The 26,381-nt window shown below is 36.5% G+C and overlaps 1 protein-coding gene across 1 annotated transcript; it reads left to right on the top strand.

Moving 5' to 3' along the window:
- Positions 1–25,633, top strand: LOC123531752 (UMP-CMP kinase 2, mitochondrial-like). Its single transcript, XM_045312990.2, has 5 exons — positions 1–900; positions 9,203–9,332; positions 10,665–10,866; positions 15,297–15,524; positions 16,992–25,633. Exons 1-5 carry the CDS (start codon positions 172–174, stop codon positions 17,128–17,130), a joined length of 1,428 nt encoding a protein of 475 aa, XP_045168925.2. The 5' UTR covers positions 1–171; the 3' UTR covers positions 17,131–25,633.
- Positions 25,634–26,381: the final 748 nt, after the last annotated feature.

Here is a 26,381-nt window from a genome sequence, read left to right as displayed (position 1 = left end):
ATGTGTTGTTTACATTTTCAGACAAGGATTGTAATCCTTCAAATTTGGAAGATGTGAAATTATTTTAATATCACGCTGTCTCTAACCTTTGGAACGTGGTATATATTTGGTGTGATATGACCTAAGATGAAGTGAAATAGTTGGCGTGTTGTTGTACTGATCACCGTTTCAATGTTTACATTTATTTGCGCGCGAAGATTATTTTGCCATAAAGATACAAAATTGATCAAGTTATGTAGTTATTTGTTAGAAGATTCAACTGAAAAAATGTCGTTAAGTGTTAATTATCCATGGAAGTATATTTACATAGCTGGTTCTGACCTGCCAATCTATTTAAAACGTGGAAGGACGTTACAGAATGAAAGTGAAAGTAGAATTTCGAAAAATTATTCCAAACTATTCGACAAGAGAAATAGCAAATATCTCTTATTTTCGAAGAGCAGGTGGGCAGATTCGTCATGTAAAGCTACGTATGTACACTCGGCAATTGAGTCTCATTTAGCGTACAGACAAAAAGGCAAATGGCCAGCAACAACATTTTCCCATGCTGTGTTTGGGTCTGAAGACTGTGTCCAGAAGGGAGTTTTCTGTTGTAGTACATCTCAAGAACAACATTCACATTTACATTCACAAATAAAAGATTTTCTAAAGGAAAACAATAGTTTTAAAGCATATCAATTCCATGAGTCTTCGAGCAAAAACATCTTTAAATTATCTGATATTGGTGACGACAACACCTATGAAACCAGTGATGACAGAGAAATTGAAGTAGAAATTGTTAAAAGATCCTCCATGAAAGGTCTTCAAGAAAATGATCCAGTGGCTTCACCAATATTTTCTCTTCCAGAAATAAGTCCAGTTTTCCACAGCTACAATGAGGCCCGTATTGTATTGGAAAAGGTTTACATTTCAGTGATTGTTGAAAGAGTTTTTTAATCAGATCGTGGCTTACAGTGGCATACTTTTCCAAAGAGCTATAAAATAAACAGCTCGGCAACTTGAAAGGCATATAGAGCAAATCTCGCCAACATCCCGTGACAACTGAATGAGATCTCGTAAGTGTCTGTTGATCATGATTAATCAAGTCAGCAAACGCTTTGAAATAAGGTTACTTTCAGATCATTTGTTTATCTTGATAATGGTGTATTTTTAATGTTATTAGTATTTTCTACACGGGAAAGGAATTAATTTATGATTGAAAGTCTGAGAAATCAACAGTTTTCGTTTGAAAAAGGACTCAAATTGGTTTATTACGTGCCGGGCGTACCACTAGTTTTATACTTCAGTAAGTGTCTGTTGATTTGATCATGATTATCAAGTCGGCAAACGCTTTGAAATAAGATAACACGAGATGACGCGGGATTATCCCAAGTTGCCATTCTGTGTGTTTTATAGTTCTTTGACTTTTCTTTGCAAACACAAAATCGGAATGTATACTAGAATTAACTGCTTTTAATGGAAGCACAGGTTTTTTAGCTCATCTGATTTTTTGAAAAAAAATTATGAGTTTTTGTCATCACTTGAGCGGGTGTCTGCATTGGCGTTGCCTGGTTAAGTTTTATGTTTAGGTCAGCTTTTCTCCTAAACTATCAAAGCTATTGCTTTGAAACTTGGAATACTTGTTCACCATAAGCTGACCCTGTATAGCAAGAAACATAACTCCATCTTGCTTTTTGCAAGATTTATGGCCCCTTTTGTACTTAGAAGATATCAGATTTCTTGGTTAAGTTTTATGTTTAGGTCAAATTTTCTCCTAAACTATCAAAGCTATTGCTTTGAAACTTGGAATTCTTGTTCACCATCATAAGCAGACCCTGTACATCAAGAAACATAACTCCATCTTGCTTTTTGCAAGAATTATTGCCCCTTTTGGACTTAGAAAATCAGTTTTCTTGGTTAAGTTTTATGTTAAGGTCAGCTTTTATCCTAAACTATCAAAGCTATTGCTTTAAAACTTGCAACACTTGTTCACCATCATAAGCTGACCTTGCACAGCAAGAAACAATAACTCCATCCTGCTTTTTGCAAGATTTATGGCCCCTTTTGGACTTAAAAAATATCAGATTTCTTGGTTAAGTTTTATGTTTAAATCAACTTTTTCTCTTAAACTATCAAAGCTATTGCTTTGAAACTTGCAACTCTTGTTCACCATCATACGCTGACCCTGTACAGCAAGCAACATAACTCCATCCTGCTTTTTGCAATAATTATTGCCCCTTTTGGACTTAGAAAATCATTTTCTTGGTTGAGTATTATGTTTAAGTCAACTTTTCTCATAAACTATCAAAGCTAATGCTTTAAAACTTGCAACAGTTTTTCACCGTCATAAGTGGACACTGTACATCAAGAAACATAACTCTATCCTGCTTTTTGCAAGAATGATGGCCCTTTTTAGGCTTAGAAAATCATGGGTTGGACAATATTTCTATTATCCAAAAAATCAGATGAGCGTCAGCACCCGCAGGGCGGTGCTCTTGTTTTTATTTATTATTAAGAAATAATTTATAGCAAACATGTTTAAATAATGTTTTGTCTTTAAATGATGTTGTCTTTAAAAAGTTTAAATGATGCTGTATGCTAGGTGTGTGTACTTGTTCTTTATTTTTATTATCCCCCGCCGATGAAATCGGGAGGGGGGTATTGAAATGGCGTTGTCCGTCCGTCACGTGTGTGCGTGCGTCCGTCCGTCCGTCCGCAGCCATTTCTCAGTAACTAGCAGGTAGAATTTCATGAAACTTGAAATAAACATGAACCAACATACTGCGATGATGCCCGTCAAGTTTTTTTTTTGATTGGTCAATTTCCCTTAGAGTTATTGCCCTTGATTTAATGAAAAATGCCCAAAAATGTCTGTCCGCAGCCATTTCTCAGTAACTAGCAGGTAGAATTTCATGAAACTTGAAATAAATATGAACCAACATACTGCAATGATGCCCATCAAGTTTTTTTTGGATTGGTCAATTTCCCTTAGAGTTATTGCCCTTGATTTAATGAAAAATCCACATCTGCAGCCATTTCTCAGTAACGAGCTGGTGGAATTTCATGAAACTTAAAATAAATATGAACCAACATACTTCGATGATGTCTGTCATTTTTTTTTTCAATTGGTCAATTTTCCTTAGAGTTATTGCCCTTTAATTGTTTGAAAATCTACAGATTTGTACATAACAAGAATTTCATAAAACTTCTTTCATTCTTTTCCATGAACATTTATTGTAAACATGTGAAGTTGTTTACCCACACCTGTCACCACCTTGCCTTCGTCACACCCCCTCCCCCCCCCCCCCCCCCCCCCCCCCCCCCCCCCCCCCAAAAAAAAAAAAATTCTTTCCTTTTTATTATTATTATTTTCAAACCTTCCATGAATATTTATCAACATGCAAAGTTGTACTGTTCCCCCACCTCACTCCTCCACCAAGTCAACCCCCCCCCCCCCCCCCCCCCCCCCTTTTTTTTTTTTTTTTTTTTTTTTTTTTTTTTTCATTTTTTTTCTTTTTTTTCATTTTCCATCAATATTTCAATATTTATAATCAACATCAATAACCGATGTTTTGTACCCTCACCCAGTCACCCCTGCTTCCCCCGCTTCCCCAACCAAAGAATAGCATTCATTTTCTGTTAAATTGATTTTGACAAATGAAATTATTTGCTTCTTAGTAACATCCTTAACTTTTTGCCAGATATATTTTTTTGCCATTCCTGACCACAAACCCTTTCGGCGGGGGATACCAATTCATCGAATTTGCTTGTTATAAATGAAGTAATGGTATCATATGTTTGCTTGATGAATGATATTTATGGTCTTTACTGGTTAAATTATTGAAGTAAAAGGTACATTTTCATAACCATTCAGGGCCATCATTTTAGTGTATTTTTGGACTCGGAAGTGTTGATATCCAGTGACAGTAATTTTGTTCTTTTTTTTTTACTCTGTGCTATGCAAGAAATCATGCTTGTTTTGACTGTTAGCTTCAAAGATTGCCACGGACAAACATGACATGTCGTATGTAGATCAAGTATGTGATATTAGGACAATGGGTCTTCACAGATTATTAATTTTTTATATCAGTGCACTAACTCATATTGGTGACTTTGGCAGGGTTCGAATTTAGCCAGATTTTCTACTTGCATTTTTTCGCAAGTGGTATTTTTTTAACTTGCTAAATGAAAAAACAACTTGCATTCTCCGCGACTTGTCACTTTATTAGAACATCAACACAAACATCCACGTGACAAGTCCAGCCAATCGTATTTGCGCTATATAAATAGTAACTTATAATAGATTACCAAAAAACCCACCGGATGCGGTAAACGTCATCAAAATTGGCGGAGGTACTTGTCAGCAGTTGAAAAGACATGCGCACGGGACATGTATCGAGTGTAAACTTCCGTTTAAGACGAAAGATGAAAGAGTGCTCCGAAATTCGTTCTGCAAATGACAATGCGCTGCAATGACTGCGAGTTGTTAAAGAAAGAACAGTGTAAGATCGAGATGACCGTTAGAAATGCACATTATTCGGCCAAAAATTTTCACTCGCAAAAAGATGCTGGTGCCTGAAATCTCACTTCGCAGTTTGAAATTTGCACTCGCATTTCGCGAGTATGCGAGCTTAAATTCGAACCCTGTTTGGTAGTAATTAGTCTGTCTGTCTGTCTGCAAATTTGGTCCTGTGATAACTCAAAAAGGATTCAAGCTAGGTTCATAAAACTTGTTTTGTGAATAGAGGGCAATATGTAGATTATGCACATATATGACTTATGCTTGTAGGTCAAATGTCAAGGTCACTATTGAAGGTCAAGTAAAAACTGTTTCTGCTCTGTAACTTTTATATGCATTGATGATTGATGGTCAATGATGGATTATCTTAATGCTTCACACAAACGTTCTCCATGATGAGACAGTATGTCAGTGCATAATCTATGCTTGTCGGTTAAAGGTCAATGTCACTGTTCAGGGTCAAGTAAAATTTCTGCTCCATTACTTTTAATTGCATTGAAGATTTTTAGTACAAATGTTCCCCATGATTAGACTATGTGTTGCACACATGACCCATGGTTGTCAGTCCAAGGTCAAGGTCAGTATTGAAGGTGTAGTAAAATTGTATTTTCACGGTAAGAGAATTCTGTATTGCCACTGCAATACTCGGTCACTTGTTGTTGTTTTTTTGTGGATTATATTGCAAGATGTGGAGGAGCCTTACTGTTTTTAGCTCACCTGTCACGAAGTGACAAGGTGAGCCTTTGTGATCGCGCGGTGTCCGTCGTCCGTCCGTCCGTGTGTAAACTTTTGCTTGTGACATCTCTAGAGGTCACATTTTTCATGGGATCTTTATGAAAGTTGGTCAGAATGTTCATCTTGATGATATCTAGGTCAAGTTTGAAACTGGGTCACGTGCGGTCAAAAACTAGGTCAGTAGATCTAAAAATAGAAAAACCTTGTGACCTCTCTAGAGGCCATATTTTTCCATGGATCTTCATGAAAATTGGTCAGAATGTTCACCTTGATGATATCTAGGTTGAGTTTGAAACTGGGTCATGGGGGTTAAAAACTAGGTCAGTAGATCTAAAAATAGAAAAACCTTGTGACCTCTCTAGAGGCCATACTTTTCATGAGATCTTCATGAAAATTGGTCAGAATGTTCTCCTTGATGATATCTAGGTCAAGTTCGAAACTGGGTCACGTGCCTTCAAAAACTAGGTCAGTAGGTCAAATAATCGAAAAACTTTGTGACCTCTCTAAAGGCCATATTTCTCAATGGATCTTCATGGAAATTGGTCAGAACGTTCACCTTGATGATATCTATGTCAAGTTCGAAACTGGGTCACGTGGGTTCAAAAACTAGGCCAGTAGGTCTAAAAATAGAAAAACCTTGTGACCTCTCTAGGGGCCATATTTCTCAATGGATCTTCATGAAAATTGGTCAGAATGTTCACCTTGATGATATCTATGTCACGTTTGAGACTGGGTCACGTGCCATCAAAAACTAGGTCAGTAGGTCTAAAAATAGAAAAACCTTGTGACCTCTCTAGAGGCCATATATTTCAAAATATATTCTTGAAAATTGGTCAGAACATTCACCTTGATGATATCTAGGTCAAGTTCGAAACTGGGTCACATGCCTTCAAAAACTAGGTCAGTAGGTCAAATAATAGAAAAACTTTGTGACCTCTCTAAAGGCCATATTTTTCATGGGATCTGTATGAAAATTGGTCTGAATGTTCATCTTGATGATATCTAGGTCAAATTCGAAACTGGGTCTCTTGGGGTTAAAAACTAGGTCAGTAGATTTAAAAATAGAAAAACCTTGTGACCTCTCTAGAGGCCATATTTTTCAATGGATCTTCATGAATATTGGTCAGAATGTTCACCTTGATGATATCTAGGTCCAGTTCGAAACTGGGTCTCTTGGGGTTAAAAACTAGGTCAGTAGATCTAAAAATAGAAAAACCTTGTGACCTCTCTAGAGGCCATATTTTTTATGAGATCTTCATGAATATTGGTCAGAATATTCAGCTTGATGATATCTAGGTCAGGTTCGTAACTGGGTCATGTGCGGTCAAAAACTAGGTCAGTAGGTCGAAAAATAGAAAAACCTTGTGACCTCTCTAGAGGCCATATTTTTCACGAGATCTTCATGAAAATTGGTGAGAATGTTCACCTTGATGATATCTAGGTCAAGTTTAAAAGTGGGTCACATGCCTTCTAAAACTAGGTCATTAGGTCAAATAATAGAAAAACCTTGTGACCTCTCTAGAGGTCATATTTTTCAATGGATCTTCATGAAAATTGGTCAGAATTTTTATCTTGATAATACCTAGGTCAAGTTCAAAACTAGGTCACTATGTCAAATAATAGAAAAAACGACGTCATACTCAAAACTGGGTCATGTTGGAAGAGGTGAGCGATGCAGGACCATCATGGTCCTCTTGTTTATTTTACCCAACAATATTATTTATCTTGATGATATCTAGGTCACATGTGCTCAAAAACTAGGTCACTATGTCAAATAATAGAAATAACGACATTATACTCAGTTCAACACTGGGTCATGTGGGGATAGGTGAGGGATTCAGGACCATCATGGTCCTCTTGTTTTTTTTGTTTTGTTATCCCCCGACGAAAGCCGGAGGGATATAGTTTTGGCGTTGTCCTTCCGTCCGTCTTTCCGTCCGTCCGTCCTTCCTTTCGTCTTTCCGTCCGTCCGTCCGGAGCCATATCTAGGAAATGGTTGGGAATATTTATTTAAAACTTCATATACATGTTCACCACAATGAGTTCTTGCGGCCCGTCAAGTTTCAGTCAGATTGCCCAAGTAACACCAGAGTTATGGACCTTAGAAGTTTCTAGTGTTAACTATTTAGGGTACTATAAATATGGCAATTTCTGCATCATAACTTTTGATATATTTGACCTAGAACTATGAAACTTAAACAGAATTTAGATCACCATAATGTGGTTGTGTACACACAATTTCATTTGGATTTATTTGTAAATTAAGAGTTATTGCCCTTTAATTGTATAAAAATCCACATATTTGTACATAACAAACTTACCATTTGGTACAATTTCATAAATAATCTTTCATTCTTTTCCATGAACATTTATGTAAACTTGAAGTTGTGTACCCACACCTGGTCACCCCCTTACCTGATCCACACACCTCCCCCCTTATTCCCCTGACCCCCCCCCCCCCCCCCCCCCCCCCCCCCCCCCCCAAAAAAAAAAAAAGAAAAAAAATTCATTCCTTATTTTAGATTTTTTTAAACAAACTACATATACATTTCACCACTATGAGGTTATGGGCCCATCAAGTTTCAGACAGATTGCCCAAGTAACACCAGAGTTATGGCCCTTAGAAGTTTCTAGTGTAACTATAGGTACTATAGATCTATAGATATGCCAAATTCTTTCATCATAACTTTTGACATATTTGACCTAGAACTATGAAACTTTAACAGAATTTAGAGCACTATAATGTTTGTGCACAGACAATTTTGTAAGGATTTCTTTTTGTAACTTCAGAGTTATTGCCCCTTTAATTGTCTAAAAATCCACATATTTGTACATTACAAACCTACCATTTGGCAGAATTTCATTAAATTTCTTTTATTCTTTTCTGTGAACATTTATTATAAACATGTGAAGTTGCGCACCCACACCTGGTCACCCACTTGCCTTGGTCACCCCCCCCCCCCCCCCCAAAAAAATTTTTTTTTTTTTTCATTTCTTATTTTAGATTTTTTTCAAACCTTCCAAGTTGTACCATTCCCCCACCTCACTTCCCCATCCAGTCATGCCCACCACTGATCATGCATCCCCCCCCCCCACTCCAACTTCACCCTTTTACCTTTTTTTTTCATTTTTAATTTTCAATCAATATTTATAATCAACATGTAAAATTTTGTTTCCTCTCCTCTGCACCTCTCCCCACCCCCTAAAAAAAATAAATATACATATATCATATATAGATATATATATTTCCATTCCTTTTTTTTTTTTTTTTTTTTTTTTTAATGTTCAAACCTTCAACATGTTAAGTTGTGACTGCACAAACCTTGCCCTAAACCATTTCAAGATATCTACCTGTGTTCTCTTAAGGACATCTGAAACTTTTAAGTTCAAATGTACATGAACTTGTAAAACAGCAACACCCCGGTGCCAAACCACTCAAAGACAAATTTCATTCCAGTTAAACTTCAAGCTCACATTTCAATTAACTGCATTTAATTTTAAAAGCTAAGCTTATTACAGTAAGCATATCCCATTCAAAATAAATTCTTAAGTCAGGATCAAAGTATCATACATTTATTATTAATTAAACATTTGTTTTCTGTTAAATTGATTTTGACTAATGAAATTATTTGCTTCTTATTAACATCCTTAACTTTTTGCCGGATATATCTTTTTGCCATTCCTGACCACAAACCCTTTCGGCGGGGGATACCAATTCATCGAATTTGCTTGTTTTTTTTGTTTTCTTAGGGGGTGGGAGTGGCGGTGGTTAGAACCCATACACAGGACTCTAATCCATATGTTTATTATTGTTTAGTCGGTGGTAGGAGAGGTGGATTGTCAGGCAGTGTGTTTCTTCCTATGATCATCTCTAGAGTATTAGGGGTTAAAAAATCTAGCATATCCTAGTTTGAGTCAGCAAATAAAGTGAAATTACGTATAAATGAACAGACTGTCCTTTTATTTCAGCTTTCATGTGTACCGGAAGTGAAAGAATTACTGGATGTCACAGACAATTGCATAACTATAGCAACAGAAAAGTCTTGTGATCAAACTCTGCTTCATCCTTTTGTTGTTGTGGAGGGCATGGACGCTACAGGTATTATTCCATAAAATTGAATCACATCAACTGTGCACACTAAAGACAGTTCACAAGGACCTGGCTTAAATTTGATTAAAAATAGTATTTCCTTTTAGTGAACAAGCCAGGGTATGTCATCCTGCTGATATTAGGCCACTTCTTAATTGAAAATGTTATTTTTAATCCCCAGCCACGAATGGTGGGGGTTATAGGAGTGGTCTCCATCTGTCCGTCCGTAACAATTGTGTCCGCTCCATAATAACTTAAACCCCTTGGAGGATTTTCATGAAACTTTGGTCAAAAGATCACCTCATCAGGACGATGTGCAGAACTTATGAGTCAGCCATGTCAACTCAAGGTCAAGGTCACAACTCGAGGTCAAATGTTTGAGCCTTCCATTTTGTGTCCGCTCTGTATCTCCTAAACCCCTTGAAGGATTTTCATGAAACTTGGGTCAAATGATCACCTCTTAATATGATGTGCAAAACTAATGAGTCAGACATGTCAGGTCAAGGTCAAACTTAAGGTCAAAGGTTTGAGCATTCCATTTTGTGTCTGCTCTGTATCTCCTTAATCCTTTGTAGGATTTTCATGGAACTTTGGTCAAATGATCACCTCATCAAGACAGTTTGCAGAACTAATGAGTCAATCATGTCGACTCAAGGTCAAGGTCACAACTCAAGGTCAAAGGTTTGAACCTTCCATTATTTGTCCGCTCTGTATCTCCTAAACCCCTTGAAGGATTTTCAAATTCCTTGATGTCGTCATATATACTTAACAACATCAATGCTTCCACCCAATACCATCAACCCTTTCACTATCCATAACAGCGGCGGGGGATACAGCTTTCAGGCTGCCTTGTTTCCCAGTTGCGGCAGAGAATCTTCACAAAATGTGAAAAGTATTAAAAATAATATATTTTTAGCATAATTATATATTTCACTTGTAAGGAAGTAATGAGCTCATTTAGGATTAGGAAACTACCAAATGTCTTCCTGCCTTACAGACATACTTTGTAGAAAGAGAAAAGTCTCGGTTTTTAATAAAATGTTCTTTTCCCAAGCTGACCAATTATTGTGTGTTAACTTCCCAATTTAAAAGACCTCTTTCCCAATTTTCTCATTTGAAAAGCCCTGCAAGCCTTCCGTCTGCCTTATGAAATGTTGATGACTACCCAGTTGTGGTCTAGTGCCTAAGATATTGCCTATAGGGGTATCTGGATTGTTCTTCCACTATTTAAACCTGAAAAATAAGCATATTACATTACTTTAGGCAATGTGACTGAAACTTAATAAACAAACATCTAGTATTTTACTGATTTCATTGTTATGAAAATTTCATTTAAACAAGGAAAGACAACTCTCACAGAACTTCTAGAAAAGAAGATGGGTGCCGCTAGATACTTTACCCCACCACCTCAGATAACCCATTTGCGGGCCTTCTTTGATAAATATCCAGAGATAGTGAGACGAGCTTACTACAGTATGGGCAACTATATTGTGGCTAGAGAAATCATTCAGGAGTGTCAAAGCCGGCCAGTTATAATGGACAGGTAAACGCATGATCTTAGTCATATTCTTTTGTACCCAGTTGAAATTTGAAGATCTTTAGATTTGGACTACATGTACATGGAACTTCCACTGGTTGTAGGTGCTACTCAGACGTAAGTGTTTATGTGGTAATGAGTCTGGTGGGTTTCTCTAAAAACCGTTACTGGAGATCTATATACTTTCAGGTGCAAGTATTGTAATGTTATCAATTACTGATGCAAATTTAGAGGAATCAAATGTAATTGTAATTAGAAAATATCAAAGTAATATTGTAATATAATCAATTACTGACACATGTAATCAGCCCCAAGCCTGACCCTATACCCAAACCCTCATTGACTAGATAGAGGGTGTGCAGAGACGGGCAGCTCGTTGGATTAAGGCTGACTGCCGTCAAACCTTCACTGTCACAGAAATGCTACAATCCCTCAACCTTCATTGACTAGATCTTTCCCTTATGTATAAAATGCACCATGAACTACCAATGTAGTTGCCATCCCCAAAGAAGGCTTCTTAGTTCCCCTCACCTGTCCAACACGTCACTTCCATTCCCTAAGTTACAAGATACAGCAACTACAGATGACTTAAAGTATTCTTTTTCCCCCCATATCACTGGAATTATCTCCCTCTTGCTGTTGCCCATCTCCCAACCGAAGCAGTTCAATGCAGCCATTTGCTGCATTGATCATGTCTCACCCTAAACTGCCTGATATTCGCTTAGATACTTTTGCGTTTAACCAAGCTATTTTTCCTTGGTTTTAACTGTCTTTTTACAATTCAGTCTATTAATATTCTTTTTGGTTTGATTTGTCAAATTTCTACATCCCTGTGAAGGGTTTGACATTATCGGAAGATAGATAGAAATATATTTGTCATATACAGTGTGCGACATTAACTTTTTAACACCGTAGCCAATGGGGCTACGGACTTCCAATTTTTTGTAGCCCGACATAATTTTTCGTAGCCCCACTAATTTTTCGCTCAAGAATGAACAAGACTTTCATTCTAGTAATATTTAATTTCTTTCAATATACTGCTGTAGGTTGGTGAATATTGATATATTTCAGAAATTTGTATGAGTTTTTAGCTCACCTGTCACAAAGTGACAAGGTGAGCTTTTGTGATCGCGCGGTGTCCGTCGTCCGTCCGTGCGTCAGTGCGTCCGTGCGTGCGTCCGTAAACTTTTGCTTGTGACCACTCTAGAGGTCACATTTTTCATGGGATCTTTATGAAAGTTGGTCAGAATGTTTATCTTGATGATATCTAGGTCAAGTTCGAAACTGGGTCACGTGCCTTCAAAAACTAGGTCAGTAGGTCTAAAAATAGAAAAACCTTGTGACCTCTCTAGAGGCCATATATTACACAAGATATTCATGAAAATTGGTCAGATTGTTCACCTTGATGATATCTAGGTCAAGTTCGAAACTGGGTCACGTGCCTTCAAAAACTAGGTCAGTAGGTCTAAAAATAGAAAAACCTTGTGACCTCTCTAGAGGCCATATATTTCATAAGATCTTCATGAAAATTGGTCAGAACGTTCACCTTGATGATATCTAGGTCAGGTTCGAAACTGGGTCACGTGCCATCAAAAACTAGGTCAGTAGGTCAAATAATAGAAAAACCTTGTGACCTCTCTAAAGGCCATATTTTCATGGGATCTGTATGAAAGTTGGTCTGAATGTTCGTCTTGATGATATCTAGGTCAAGTTCGAAACTGGGTCACGTGCGGTCAAAAACTAGGTCAGTAGGTTTAAAAATAGAAAAACCTTGTGACCTCTCTAGAGGCCATATATTTCATGAGATCTTCATGAAAATTGGTCAGAATGTTCACCTTGATGATATCTAGGTCAAGTTTGAAAGTGGGTCACGTGCCATCAAAAACTAGGTCAGTAGGTCAAATAATAGAAAAACCTTGTGACCTCTCTAGAGGCCATATATTTCATGAGATCTGTATGAAACTTGGTCTGAATGTTCATCTTGATGAAATCTAGGTCAAGTTCGAAACTGGGTCACGTGCCTTCAAAAACTAGGTCAGTAGGTCAAATAATAGAAAAAACCTTGCTAACTCTCTAAAGGCCATATTTTTCATGGATCTGTATGAAAATTGGTCTGAATGTTCATCTTGATGATATCTAGGTCAAGTTCGAAACAGGGTCATGTGCGGTCAAAAACTAGGTCAGTAGGTCTAAAAATAGAAAAACCTTGTGACCTCTCTAGAGGCCATACTTGTGAATGGATCTCCATAAAAATTGGTCAGAATGTTCACCTTGATATCTAGGTCAAATTTGAAACTGGGTCACGTGCCTTAAAAAAACTAGGTCAGTAGGTCAAATAATAAAAAAACCTTGTGACCTCTCTAGAGGCCATACTTTTCATGGGATCTGTATGAAAGTTGGTCTAAATGTTCATCTTGATGATATCTAGGTCATGTTTGAAACTGGGTCAACTGCGGTCAAAAACTAGGTCAGTAGGTCTAAAATTATTAAAATCTTTTGACTTCTCTAGAGGCCATATTTTTCAATGGATCTTCATGAAAATTGATCTGAATTTTCACCTTGATGATATCTAGGTCAGTTTCGAAACTGGGTCACGTGCGGTCAAAATCTAGGCCAGTAGGTATAAAAATTGAAAAACCTTGTGACCTCTCTAGAGGCCATATTTTTCATGAGATCTTCATGAAAATTAGTGAGAATGTTCACCTTGATGATATCTAGGTAATGTTCAAAACAGGGTCACATACCTTCGAAAACTAGGTCAATAGGTCAAATAATAGAAAAACCTTGTGACCTCTCTAGAGACCATATTTTTCAATGGATCTTCATGAAAATTGGTCAGAATTTTTATCTTGATAATATCTAGGTCAAGTTCAAAACTGGGTCATATGAGCTCAAAAACTAGGTCACTATGTCAAATAATAGAAAAAACGACGTCATACTCAAAACTGGGTCATGTGGGAAGAGGTGAGCGATTCAGGACCATCATGGTCCTCTTGTTCAGAATTGATTTCAAAATGTGAAACAGTGTTCACAAAATTGTGCAGAAAGTCAAAGACACAGAGTCATGAAAAGAGATCTAAACAGCTTTGTAGACATGGTAGACAAGAAATAGCTTGGCAGTAGACTGACCAGGGGACTCGCTAGGCCCATTATTTCTTTGGGAGAAGTCATTTATCTCTCAAACTGATTTAAGGAGAAGTGGGGAGACTTTAGGGAGAAGTTGGAAGACTCCATTAATTTTTATATTTCTACCTCGACGCTGTGAATTGATTCAGTGACCACTCATTTTCTTAGTTACATCATTTTACCATACACATTTATACCGAGTCACCACTTGTGTGAACAGTTTCTCATTCGAATAAAACTGAAAGTAAACTGTGTCAAACCTAGAAATACATACCAGTATTCAAATCAATTTATCCATCAAAGTTAGTTTTACGAAGTTAATACTTTACATGTCGTTCTTTTATCATGGATACCAAATAATTGTTCTATAATTCCAATTAATCGCATATGTAATTGACAATTCTTTAGAAAACGACTCGCACGTGTTGACAATTAAATGCAAAGTGTCAAAGACGTAACCGTGGCGCTGATTGGCCTATTACAATTGCCACTGGTGAAACCGATAATTTGATTTGCTTTCACACTTTTCGCGAAAATCTCACAAGTACCTGAAGTAGGCGGAGCTTAAATTATGCCATCGGCGAGTGTGTATGTGTATTCCACGCACATTATGACATGGTGCAAATTGTCAAAAGATTAGCAGGTGCGCATCCAAAAAAAAAAATTCGGGTGACTTGAATTCGCTTTGAGATTGGATTTGAGCGAAGTTTGAAGCTTCAAAGCAACTATTTTGCTCCCACGTTTTGCATTGATCATTTTGGTAAATTTATTCCTCAGAATTTTTCATAGCCCGACGGGCTACGGTCTGCCGATTTTCTGTCGCCCGAGCCGAATTTTCGTAGCCATTGGCGATCGGGCTACCGTTAATGTCGCACACTGCATATACAAGAATGGCCTCCTCACTCGCTTGATTTGAGACCATTGACTTCTTTTTGTGGGGTTATTTGAAAGACCAGGTATATAAACCTACTCCAGCCAATGCCAATGAACTGAAGAGTGCAGTCAAGAGAGAGATCCACTGCATTGGCCGAGAAACATGCATAAATGTAAATAATTTCAAACGACTTGACCTAGTAATTGCTCAAATGTACATCGTGTGGAACATCTTCTATAAGATTGACTGCCAGTAGTATTGACACTTTCAAAGGTATTGCATTCAAATTATGTTGGCAGAAACTATAGCTGTTTAGAATACTTTTTAAAAGGACAGATATTATGAAACACCCTGTATATAAATGTATGTTTTTCAATAGTATTTCAGTTAGAGATACATACCTATATGATTTTCACTATACATGTTGCTTTTGCAGATTCTGGCATAGCACTGCAGCATATGGTATAGCCAATGAAACCAGTAGTGGGGACATGCCTGAACCGGACCATTCAGTGTATCGATGGCCGTCTGACTTGCTCAAGCCAACCATTGTCCTGTTTTTAACTGTATCTGAGGATGTGAGAAAACAAAGGTTAAGTGGACGGGGCTTGCAAGCTACATTTGAAGAAAAAAGCCTTGATAATGATCAGTTGTTTAGACAAAGGTATGAGGACAGTTAACTGATGAGGACACCTGTGTAGAGCAGAGGTCCTTCAGGGCCAAATGGTTACGCTTGCTGACTTTGAATCACTTGTGCCCCTTACCGATATTGGTTCAAAACCTTGCTTGGGGCATACAATTATTTCATTTGAGAAGTTTTCCAGCTTGCTTGTGGAAGGTTTGTGGTTCTACCCAGGTGCCTGACCATACCTGAAATAATGGGTATAGGGGCACATGGAGTCTTCCTCCACTGTCAAAAGTTTGAAGCTATGACCTAAAATTATGTGGTTGTTACACTTGAAGATATATTCTTTCCTTGTTTACCACTTTCTTGGTAAATTTACCTCTTTTAATAACAGCAACCTCTGTACTTAGTACATGTACAATCATGTAATATAAAAAAAGTCTATGTGGTATTGCCATTCTTAGGTGTTGCCGTATTTATGACTTGTCCATATAGGCTGTGTTTTAGTTATTCTACTGTGAGATAGATATCCAATAAAAACAATCTTAAAACATTTCAGCTTTCTACAGCTAAGTCGTTAAAAAGTTGGACTGAATAAAACTAATAGAATGTACAAAGTGCACAAGATTATCGTCTTTTTCATTAAAAGTTTATGCTGCTTTATCTTAAATTGATTTATGATAAAAGCTTGAGGCATATTGGAATCTCTTGAATAGGCTTCCTAGTAATACCTGTACCTCAGTGTTGAGCAGCTGGCACCTTAACCACTAGACCGACAATCCCCATTTCAGTTTTGACAGCTAGGTTACATTGTTTTTGAGGATCATGAAGGTCTCATTCAGTATGTTATTGTGGCGGAGTATTCACAAATTGATTGATTCAAAAATTTTCATTTTTGTCGAGCCCGCTTGCGATGAGCTCGATATAGTCGTCACTTTGGCGGGTCGGTGTATGTGCGTGCGTGCGTCCGATTTTGTCTGGACTATAACTTTCACATGCATGGACCAATCTTGTTTATATTTGGCATGAATGTTTACCTCAATGTAAGGAGTGTCATGCGCTAACCCCATGTTCCTATCTTAAAGGTCAAGGTCACAGTTGGAGGTCAGAGGTCAAATTGAAGTTTGTCCGGAGCATTTCTTCTTCATGCATGGTGGGATTTTGATGTAACTTGGCATAAATGTTCACCATTATTAGATGGAGTGTCATGCTCAGGAATCAGGTCCCTAGGTCTAAGGTCCAGTCACGACAGCTGGTGGGCTCGACATTCTGCCCATGGGCATATTTGTCTGAATCTGTTGTTTTCATATTGGTCAAGTGAGACCTGTATTGGACTAGCTGGCTTTTCCAGTAGCTGTTGTTCAAATATAATTTCCTGGCAGTTACCTTCATATCTTACCAGGTGTCTAATATACTGCATAGTTAACCCTTACCCTGCTAAATTTCTATAATGAACTTGTCCATTTTTCAATTTCTACAGTATCATTAACTGTTAAACTATTTCAGGTTATGTGATGCCTACAGAAGAATGAATTCACCATCATGTATAGAGATAGATGCTGGTGGTACAGTGGAAGAAGTTCAGAGTAAAGCTCTTCAGGTCCTCGCCTCACATGGTGTAAATCTGCACTGTATAAATAAGTGACAGAATCGGGACAAGTCTATTTAATGACTATATCTGATGAAGATTTTACTATTCAGCAAATTTTGTTATTTTTCACTGTCAAAACCTGTTAATGAAGACTGCACTTGGGAAAGGTTTTTTCTTTAGTTTTGGGTTTTTTTAAGGGATGACTTATCTCATTATTCTCTCATTAGAAATGCACTGGGCATGTTATTATGTCTCCCCATTCCGTCTGGGGGAGACATTGTTTTTGCCCTGTCAGTCCGTCTGCCGCTCTTCATTTCTGATCAATAACTGGAGAAGCATTTCACCTAGAACCTTCAAACTTCATAGGATGGTAGGGCTTATGGAGCAGACTACCTCTTATTGTTTTTGGGGTCACTCCGTCAGGTCAAGGTCACAGGGGCCTGAACATGGAGAACCATTTCCCATCAATAACTTGAGAACCATTCAACCCAGAATGTTGAAAATTCACAATGTAACTCATTGCAGAGTTGGAGCGTTCTTCTGTACATGCCCGAAAGTGATTATCAGTTGTAGTGCATTGCAAAAATATGCATATTTTTGCATGTCCACACGCATTAAGTGTATAATATGCATAAAATACTGACTAAAGGTTAGGGTTAGTATCACCATGGTTACAAAATACATACATTTAAGACATTTTTCGTTCAAATTTAGTTAATCTGGTATATTTTACCGGAGTCTGTAATTTATACCGGCGCTCCAAGTCTGAATTGAGTCACAGTCGAAAATTTATAGGATGATTGGACATGCAGATAGATGACCCCTATTCACTTTGGGGTCACTTAGTTAAAGGTCACAGGGGCCTGAACATGGAAAACCATTGCCAATCAGTAACTTGAGAGCCACTTGACCCAGGATGTTAGAACTTCATAGGATGATTGGACATGCAGATAGATGACCCCTATTGATTTTAAGGTCACTCGGTTAAAGGTCAAGATAACAGGAAACCATTGCCGATCAATAACTTGAGAGCCACTTGACCCAAAACGAAAATCTGTCTTTTAAACAATTTTGCTGTTATTTGCTATATATGTCATTTGATTTTTGGAGGTCACTGAGCATAACATTTATAACCTGCTTGGCCGAGACAGCAGTCTTTAAATATATACAAAATTAGTAAAATTGGTTAGTTTTAGTCTAAAGATAATTTTATTTGAAAATAGGAAGGGACACAACACAGTTTATTATTTCCATCAGGTCAGTTGGAGTCTATGGCCTTGTTTATTGTTTTTAAGATGCCAGATAAAACAAAGTCATGAGCTTGACTATTTGAAATATAGGTAGTTATTGCACTCGTCCATTTGTTGATGTTCATGTCGGTGTCTGCTTCCTGATTCAGTTAAATTTTTAAATTGTATTACTTAATTGGTTTGTTGATGTTCATGTCGGTGTCTGCTTCCTGATTTGGTTAAATTTTTAGCTCACCTGTCACGGAGTGACAAGGTGAGCTTTTGTGATCACACTTCGTCTGGCGTCCGTTGTCCGTCCATAAACTTTTACTTTAAACGACATCTCCTCATAAACCGCTAGGCCAATTTCATCCAAACTTCACGGGAATGTTCCTTGGGTGAAGCTCTACAAATTTTTTTCAAAGAATTGAATTCCATGCAGAATTCTGGTTGCCATGGCAACCGAAAGGAAAAACATTAAAGGTAGTCAATCACATTTAAACAACATTTAATGCCATTTTTTACTTTTTGTATATTCTGGCAGAGAATTATTTAAGGAACAAAAAGACCGATTACATAGAGTTAGATTCCTATTTGAAATATATATCTTATTATTTTTATAAAATTTTGTAATTACTCCCCTTTAATATGAAAGTATATAAAAAGCTGGGTATTTCTTTTTATTTCGATACAATGTCTAGTTTTACATTTGCATTTGATAGACATATCAACTATTGAACAATCTGAACCAAAATGCAAATTTTAAAGCTGTGTGTAGCTTCTGAATTCATTTATTTCCAATCTATCTTGGTTGCGCAACCAAGATAGGCAAAGGGAGATAATAATAATTTTTCAAACTTTCTAATGAATTCCATCTAAATACATAATTTTTAATGCAAACATTTTACAAATATCGTCGCACCACGTAATTTTACGCACACCTATTTCGACGCCATTTTTGTTTTGACCTCGTTCTCGATTAACTTGGGGTTTCCGATGACGTAGTTGCTCGGTGTAACAACAGAAATCATCATGGTAAATTTTACCGATAAAAAAGTTGGAAAGTTCAGGATTTGAAGATATTTATCAACTTACATTTACCCTATACATGATTTTTAATGTTTCTACTAATGCAAATTTTCATCCATTTTAAAAACATCCCTGTGGAAGCTTAGATTAAAAAAGTTACTGGAAATTTTGTTGTACGTCTGCAGCTGACTTTGGTGCTATCAAGGTCACATCACTGCCATGTGACGTATGTAGTCGCACTATTTTATGCACTGTTTTGGAAGGTGTACGCATTATATATCAATGCGATCATTACTATACACATCAATTTTTTTCTCTCGTCAAGTAGGCTGCGAACACTGGGTTCATCCATAGTTTTGTATAAAACAAAATGTGCCAAATTCCTCTGTAAACACTGCAGTCCAGAAAAATGAAAGAAAAAACATCAGGCAGTGTGTGTTAAAAAAGCAGAGTGATTATTTATGTTCTTAGCCCCTTATGTTCATGAATATTTAAATGTTTTCAGATTTATAAATATCATTTGGCCGTAATATTGATTACCTTCTTGCATCTGCTTTTGTGTCAAGTTTTATTGCAGCATCCATGAGAGTTATGGTGTAGCACATTACTTACAGTGATTGCACAAATATTTAAGCCAATCAAAAGCTTCGTAACAAGTATCATGTAAGACGCGTCGAAATAGGTGTGTTAGAAAAAAGTATGGCCGACCACACTAGTTGTTGTTTACCTTTTGATTTCTGACAGACAGTTGTTTAGAATAAGATGTTATTGGTATGATTCAATGAAAAAAAGGTTAGTGCACATGCAACATCTAATAGAGTCACGTATGTTACTGAATGAAAAAGCGCGGCCATGTTGCTTGTTATGTGCGTCGAAACTGGTGAGTCTGGGATATATTACAATATTTGTAATATTTATACATTTCCTTTGGCAAAGTATGTTTATCAAATTTATACTTATGATAAAATAACTCTATCTTGGTTGGGCAACCAGGATAGAAAAATGAAATTTTAAAAATACCTCCAGCGAAAATCTAATTTGTATTAAGTGTTAAGTGAACATAAGTGAGTGTAAATGATCAGATGCTAAAGTTTCGAACAAATCCGTTACATGGCCAAAATCTGATTATCCACCTTTAAAAATCTTCTTCTCCAAAACCACAAAGCCTAGAGCTTTGATATCTGGTGTGTAGCATCATCTAGTGGTCCTCTACCAAAATTGTTCAAATTATCCCCCTAGGGTCAAATATGGCCCCGCCTCGGGGGTCACATGGTTTATATAGACTTATATAGGGAAAATTTTGAAAGTCTTCTTGTACAAAACCACATGGCCTAGGGCTTTGATTTTTGGTATGTAGTATCATCTAGTGGTCCTCTAGCAAGATTGTTCTAATTATCCCCCTAAGGTCAAATATGGCCCCGCCCCGGGGGTCCCAAGTTTTACATAGACTTATATAGGGAAAAAAGTTTAAAAATCTTCTTTTCTGAAACCACAACACTTAGACCTTTGATATTTGGTTTGTAGCATTGTCTTATGGTCCTTAACCAATATTTTTAAAATTGTACCCCTTGGGTGAAAAGAGGCCCTGTCCTGGGGGTCTCAAGTTTTATATAGACATATATAGGAAAAAGCTTTAAAAATCTTCTTGTCTGAAACCATACGACCTAGGCTTTTGATATTTGGTATGATGCATTGTCTAGTAGTCCTCTACCAAAATTATTCAAATTATGCCCCTTGGGGTTAAAAGAGGCCCCGCCCTGGGGTCACTTAGTTATTATGTGAGTTATATAGGAAAAATACTTAAAAAATCATCTGATCCTATTTCCAAGACTGTTTAATTATAATTACCTGATGACCCCAAGTAATATGATGTCACTTGACTGTGACATTGACCTACTGACCTACTTTCTTGTTTTTTAAGATACAGCCTTGAAATTTTGATGACATACACAGTTTTGCACACAAATCGTAAAACTTAATTTCATTGACCATGAATGTGACCTACTGACTTTCTTAATATTTTATCATCAGTTTGACATTTGAAACATGTAGCTCATATTACTCAGGTGAGCAATCCAGGGTCATCATGACCCTCTTGTTGAATGTATTACTTAGCTGGTGTCTTGGTAACTGCTAGTGGAAATGCAGTGAAACTTCACACTTGTTCCATGTGATGATCTGACATGTAGTGCACAGGTTTCGTAACTCTGTCCTGTATTTTTGCAACTTTGCACTCCTTTTTTTGAGTGAACAGATGTTAGTTTAGTTTTTGTATACATGTTTTCGACAACAATTTTTGGTAAAATTTTTATAGGAGCCTGCATATTGTTACTATATAATAACACTTGTTAATTATATATGTTATTGTATATTATTATATCAGAAATATCAATGCTGATGTGACTTGGTACAATGTAATTAGTGAATGAATTTACAGTTTGAATGGTATAAATAAACATTTTACTTTCGTATATATACTTATATAAATTCTGTAAAAAAAAGTTTGCTTGTATTTCACATGTGAATACAAATTGGCAGAAAACAAAGCCTATATTGTACCATGTTAAAACTCAATGCTCTGTGTGTGTGTGTGTGTTTTTGTTACTTTTTTTTTAGCTTGACTATTCGATGAATAGTCCGAGCTATTGTACTCACCCCAGGTGTCGCCATTGCCATCACACCTTGGTTAAAGTTTTGCATGCAAGTATGTATAGCTATCACTTCAAGGCATATTGCTTTAAAAAAATCTTTTCTTTTTCAAGGTCAACTACCAGCCTCACTGGGTCAAGTCCCATAACTGACATTATTTTTTATATTTTGGGCAAATTATGCTCCCTTTTGGACTTAAAAAATCTGGGTGAAGTTTTGCATCCAAGTTACTCTCCAAAACTAATGCAGATATGGAGCTGAAACTTAACATGTGTCTTCGGGGTTATGAAACTAGGTGATAGCATCAACTCCCATAAATCTGACATGCATTTTAGCCAAATAATGCCCCCTTTTGGACTTTGAAAATTCTGGTTAAAGTTATGCATGCAAGTACATATAGCTATTATTTAAAGGCATATAGCTTTGAAACTTATTTTTTTCTTTTTCTAGGTCAATAACCAACCTCACAGGATCAAGTTCCATAACTTTGACATGTAATTTGGGCAAATTATGTCCTGTTTCACGGTTTGGACCTATCTCCAAAACTTATGCAGATATTGATTTGAAACTTCACTTTTGTCTTCGGGTTATAAAACTAGGTGATAGCATCAAATCCCATAACTTGTATTTTGGCCAAATTTTGCCCTCTTTTGGACATAGAAAATCCTGGTTAAAGTTTTGCATGCAAGTTACTTTCTCCAAAATTAATGCAGATTCTGGATTGAAACTTGATAGATATTTTAACATCAGGGTAATATTCCTGCTTCTGGGACAACAATTCGAATAGTCAAGCATTGGCTGTCTCAGGGACATCTCTTGTTTTTTTGTAAAATACTTCTTTAGTACATTGAGGTATATAAAGTCATTACAACAGTAGCTAGATTTTGAATGGTGTATTTGGCTCATATAGATTTTATCAAACAGGAACACACCTGGCACATGCACGCCGGGGTAATCAAGGTCTGGCAAAATCCACTCTAGTTGAACACAACATCCCAGATCAAGCTACAGCTCTTCTAACCCTATTATATATGAATTTACAATTTCAATACAATCACTACATTTTGTACTATATACAAACTTTAAATCATAATGGGGTAACAATATATTTTACTATATATGAATTTACAGTTTTAACAGGCTAACAGTAGATTTTACTTGTTTGAATTTACATTTTGAATGGGATAACAATATATTTTACTATATTCTCTGTGATGAATGTTGTTTTATTTATGTTTCTGGTATATTGTGCTGTACCTATATGTTTTAATTTCTTAATTTTAAATCTTTTATACTGCTTTTTTTAAAAATTACAATGGATATATTCTGTGCCAAAAGACTAGATTATATCACAATGTAAAAAGTTTATGAGACAATACTGGAGTCATGTGTATGTGTTGGTCAGGTTGTCTGCCAGTGATTACTTTCTGAAAGCATATTTCTAAAATGGTTTCTTGCATTTTCATATGCTCGCCATGAAAATGCAACAAAATTGGGATTTGTCAAATTCTTTACCAACAGTTAGTTGTCAAAATTTCAAAGCTTAACTTCCTGTACACTCCACATTTTATAAAACCACTGGAATAATTTTCATCAGTTTGTTGTTCAAAGAGTGCACAATTCAGGTCACTGCCAAATGTCAAGGTCGCAAGGGACATTAATATTATTTTAGACTGGACAATTTATTTTCAAATAACTACACATAATATTTCACCGTAACAAGATGAGAATCATATATGACCCAGGTCATTAAATCAAAGGTCAAGGTCACGCTTGGAGGTCAGAAGTCATAGCTTAGCTTCATGTCTTCTCCACATTGTCTGAACTGGCAGAAGGATTTTCATAAGATTTTAGTCAATTGTTAACCTGATCAAGACAGTATGCTGAGTGCACAACCCAGATCGTAAGGTCAAGGGCATGTGGTCGGAGTTCTGAAAGCTTTATTTCAGACTTGCTAACTGACTTTCAAGTAACTACACATATGTTTACCATGGTAATATTATTAAATCATGCTTGACCCAGGTCAGTGTTTAAGGTCAAGCTTACACTAAGGTCAAATACCTTGCCTTTCGTGTCAGCTGTTCTTTGCCTTCTAAACTGTGTCAAAAATTTTATAAATTAAGCATCATTTGTTTCTCCTGTCGAGATGATGTGCAGACAGTACAACTCAAGCCACTATGTCAAAGGTTATGATCACACTGCCAGGTCAAAAAGCTTTATTTTAGGCTGTTAGATTTCGAAGTGACTCAACCAACAAAAAAGCATCTGCTGACCTTATTAAGACACCATGCAGTGATCACAACATTTTATCTTACCAGTATCAAAGCAGTGTCTAATTGCCTTCAGTGATAGCTCTAGCTTTTTGTCTGAAATTTTAAGTTTGAAGAGTAAGAAGGGTTGTTGTACTCACCTTGGCATTTTTGTCTACATTGCTTCATGGTTAAAGTTTTTTGGCTAGCTTCTCACTTTTACTGTGTCTTCTTAACTACTGCTGCTATATTCATCTGGTTATAATACCAGGTACCTCAAAGGTCAATATCACCAGAGTCAAATATTGCAGTAGTGCTGGTTAAAGTTTCCTTGCAAGCTTCTTAATTCCATTCCGTCTTCTTAACTACTGTGTTATTACGAGGCAGACATCTTTTGGTTTAGTGCTAGGTACTTAAAAGGTCATTGTAACTTGGGGTTAGATTTTGTGATAGTGTTGGTTTAACCTTTTATGGCACACTTCTCAGTTTCACTTATATCAGTACCAGTATCCCACTTATATCAGTACCAGTATCCCTTCTACCCCCATAATTAATGCCTACCTCAAATTATCTTTTACCTCCCATTACACCTGCTAACTGCCCCCCAACCTTGCCACCAAAAACAGATTTATATACCACACATTAATATTGTTTCTTAGAGTGCAAGCAAACCACTTTGCATGGTGATTTTTTATGCCAGTAACTTGTTTATTTCTTATCGAGACCCAAGTCAATTTCAGCATGGCAGCTGAAATTCAAGATGGCTGTCAATTTCACAAGGTTTCAATAAACCACTTATCTAAGGGACATTAACCCTTACCCTAAATTTCTATTATGAACTTGTCCATCTTTCAATTTGGACAGTACCATTAACTGTTAAAAGGGGTGCTTACCAACTTATTGACTGAATGGCGACAGTGCAGATCATGATCAGACTGCAGACACTAGTCGCAAAGGCAGAATAAATCATGTTCAGCATGTTTGAAATGGTTCAAAATGAATTGTTTTGTTATTATATTCTTAATTTAATTTTGAAGTAAAATTTTAAAATGGTGGCAGAAATTTGAAATGGTCTGTAAAATTTTCATTTATTGAAAAAATAATGTGCGTTGCATATAAATGGGTTTTAGTCTGACATGTTATTGAATTTGAGGTGGCATCATATATGTTTTTACTTTTAATAGTTTGATTTAGCTAAATGCTGTCCACAAAAAAATGATTGAAACAAGGGAATGAAGTATTGCCATGCAATACAAAGTCCCCATACTGGAAGGCACCTCAGTTTCTCTACAACAGTATAACATAATGATCTGATATATGTTGATGATGTATAAATAATATTATACTATATATACAGTATGTTATAACACAACATTTGGATTAAAATTTGTATATCAAAAATCTACAGTTGTTTATTGTTTCATAACATCTATAAATATAAAAAAGTATTTACTTTTAGTTTTGATAACATTTTATTTTGAAATTGGTGAGTAAATATGAGAAAAACAATGTAAGAAATCATCATATTAAAGGGAAGTAATTCTGAAGAAAATGCACCAACAATTTTTAATTGGGTTTGTATGAAACATGAGCCTATATAAAAATAGTCTACAAAAAAAACTGGACAGGAAAAGGTCAATGTTGACTTGACTTAAGGTGTGACCGTGACCTTTGCACTTTGGGTCTGGGTATTGCTTATGACAAATTTTCTCATTATGGGGAACATTTGTGTCAAGTAATATTAAAATCCCTTCATGAACGACAGAGTTATGGACTAAAAAGGCAAATGAAAATCCTTTTGACTTCTGACCTTGACTTTGAGTTAGGGATAAGGGGTTGCATAAGACATGTTGTCTCATTATGGAAAACATTTATGTTACGTAATATTAAAATTCTTCAAATTTTGTTATGGCTTAACCACTTTGATGAAACCACACTGGTGAGGGACAAGTGATTTAAGTCATCAGCCTTATCCACTAGGCCACAGGGGTCCCAAGCATTTACATAAGACTGTGGATGGCACATTTACACTTCCCTCTACTTACCCTTTCCTTATTGGATTTCTGTTTCAAATGCTGGCATTATGATGCTGTTGGCCAAAGGGCAAACCATAGAGGTTGCAATGGTGAGCACAGATCGGCTTCCTTTG

The sequence above is a fragment of the Mercenaria mercenaria genome, chromosome 11 (assembly GCF_021730395.1).
Source record: "Mercenaria mercenaria strain notata chromosome 11, MADL_Memer_1, whole genome shotgun sequence".
In the NCBI taxonomy this organism is placed as follows: Eukaryota; Metazoa; Mollusca; class Bivalvia; order Venerida; family Veneridae; genus Mercenaria; species Mercenaria mercenaria.
The sequence above is the reverse complement of the archived record's forward strand: the minus strand, read 5'-3'. Positions and strand labels throughout refer to the sequence as shown.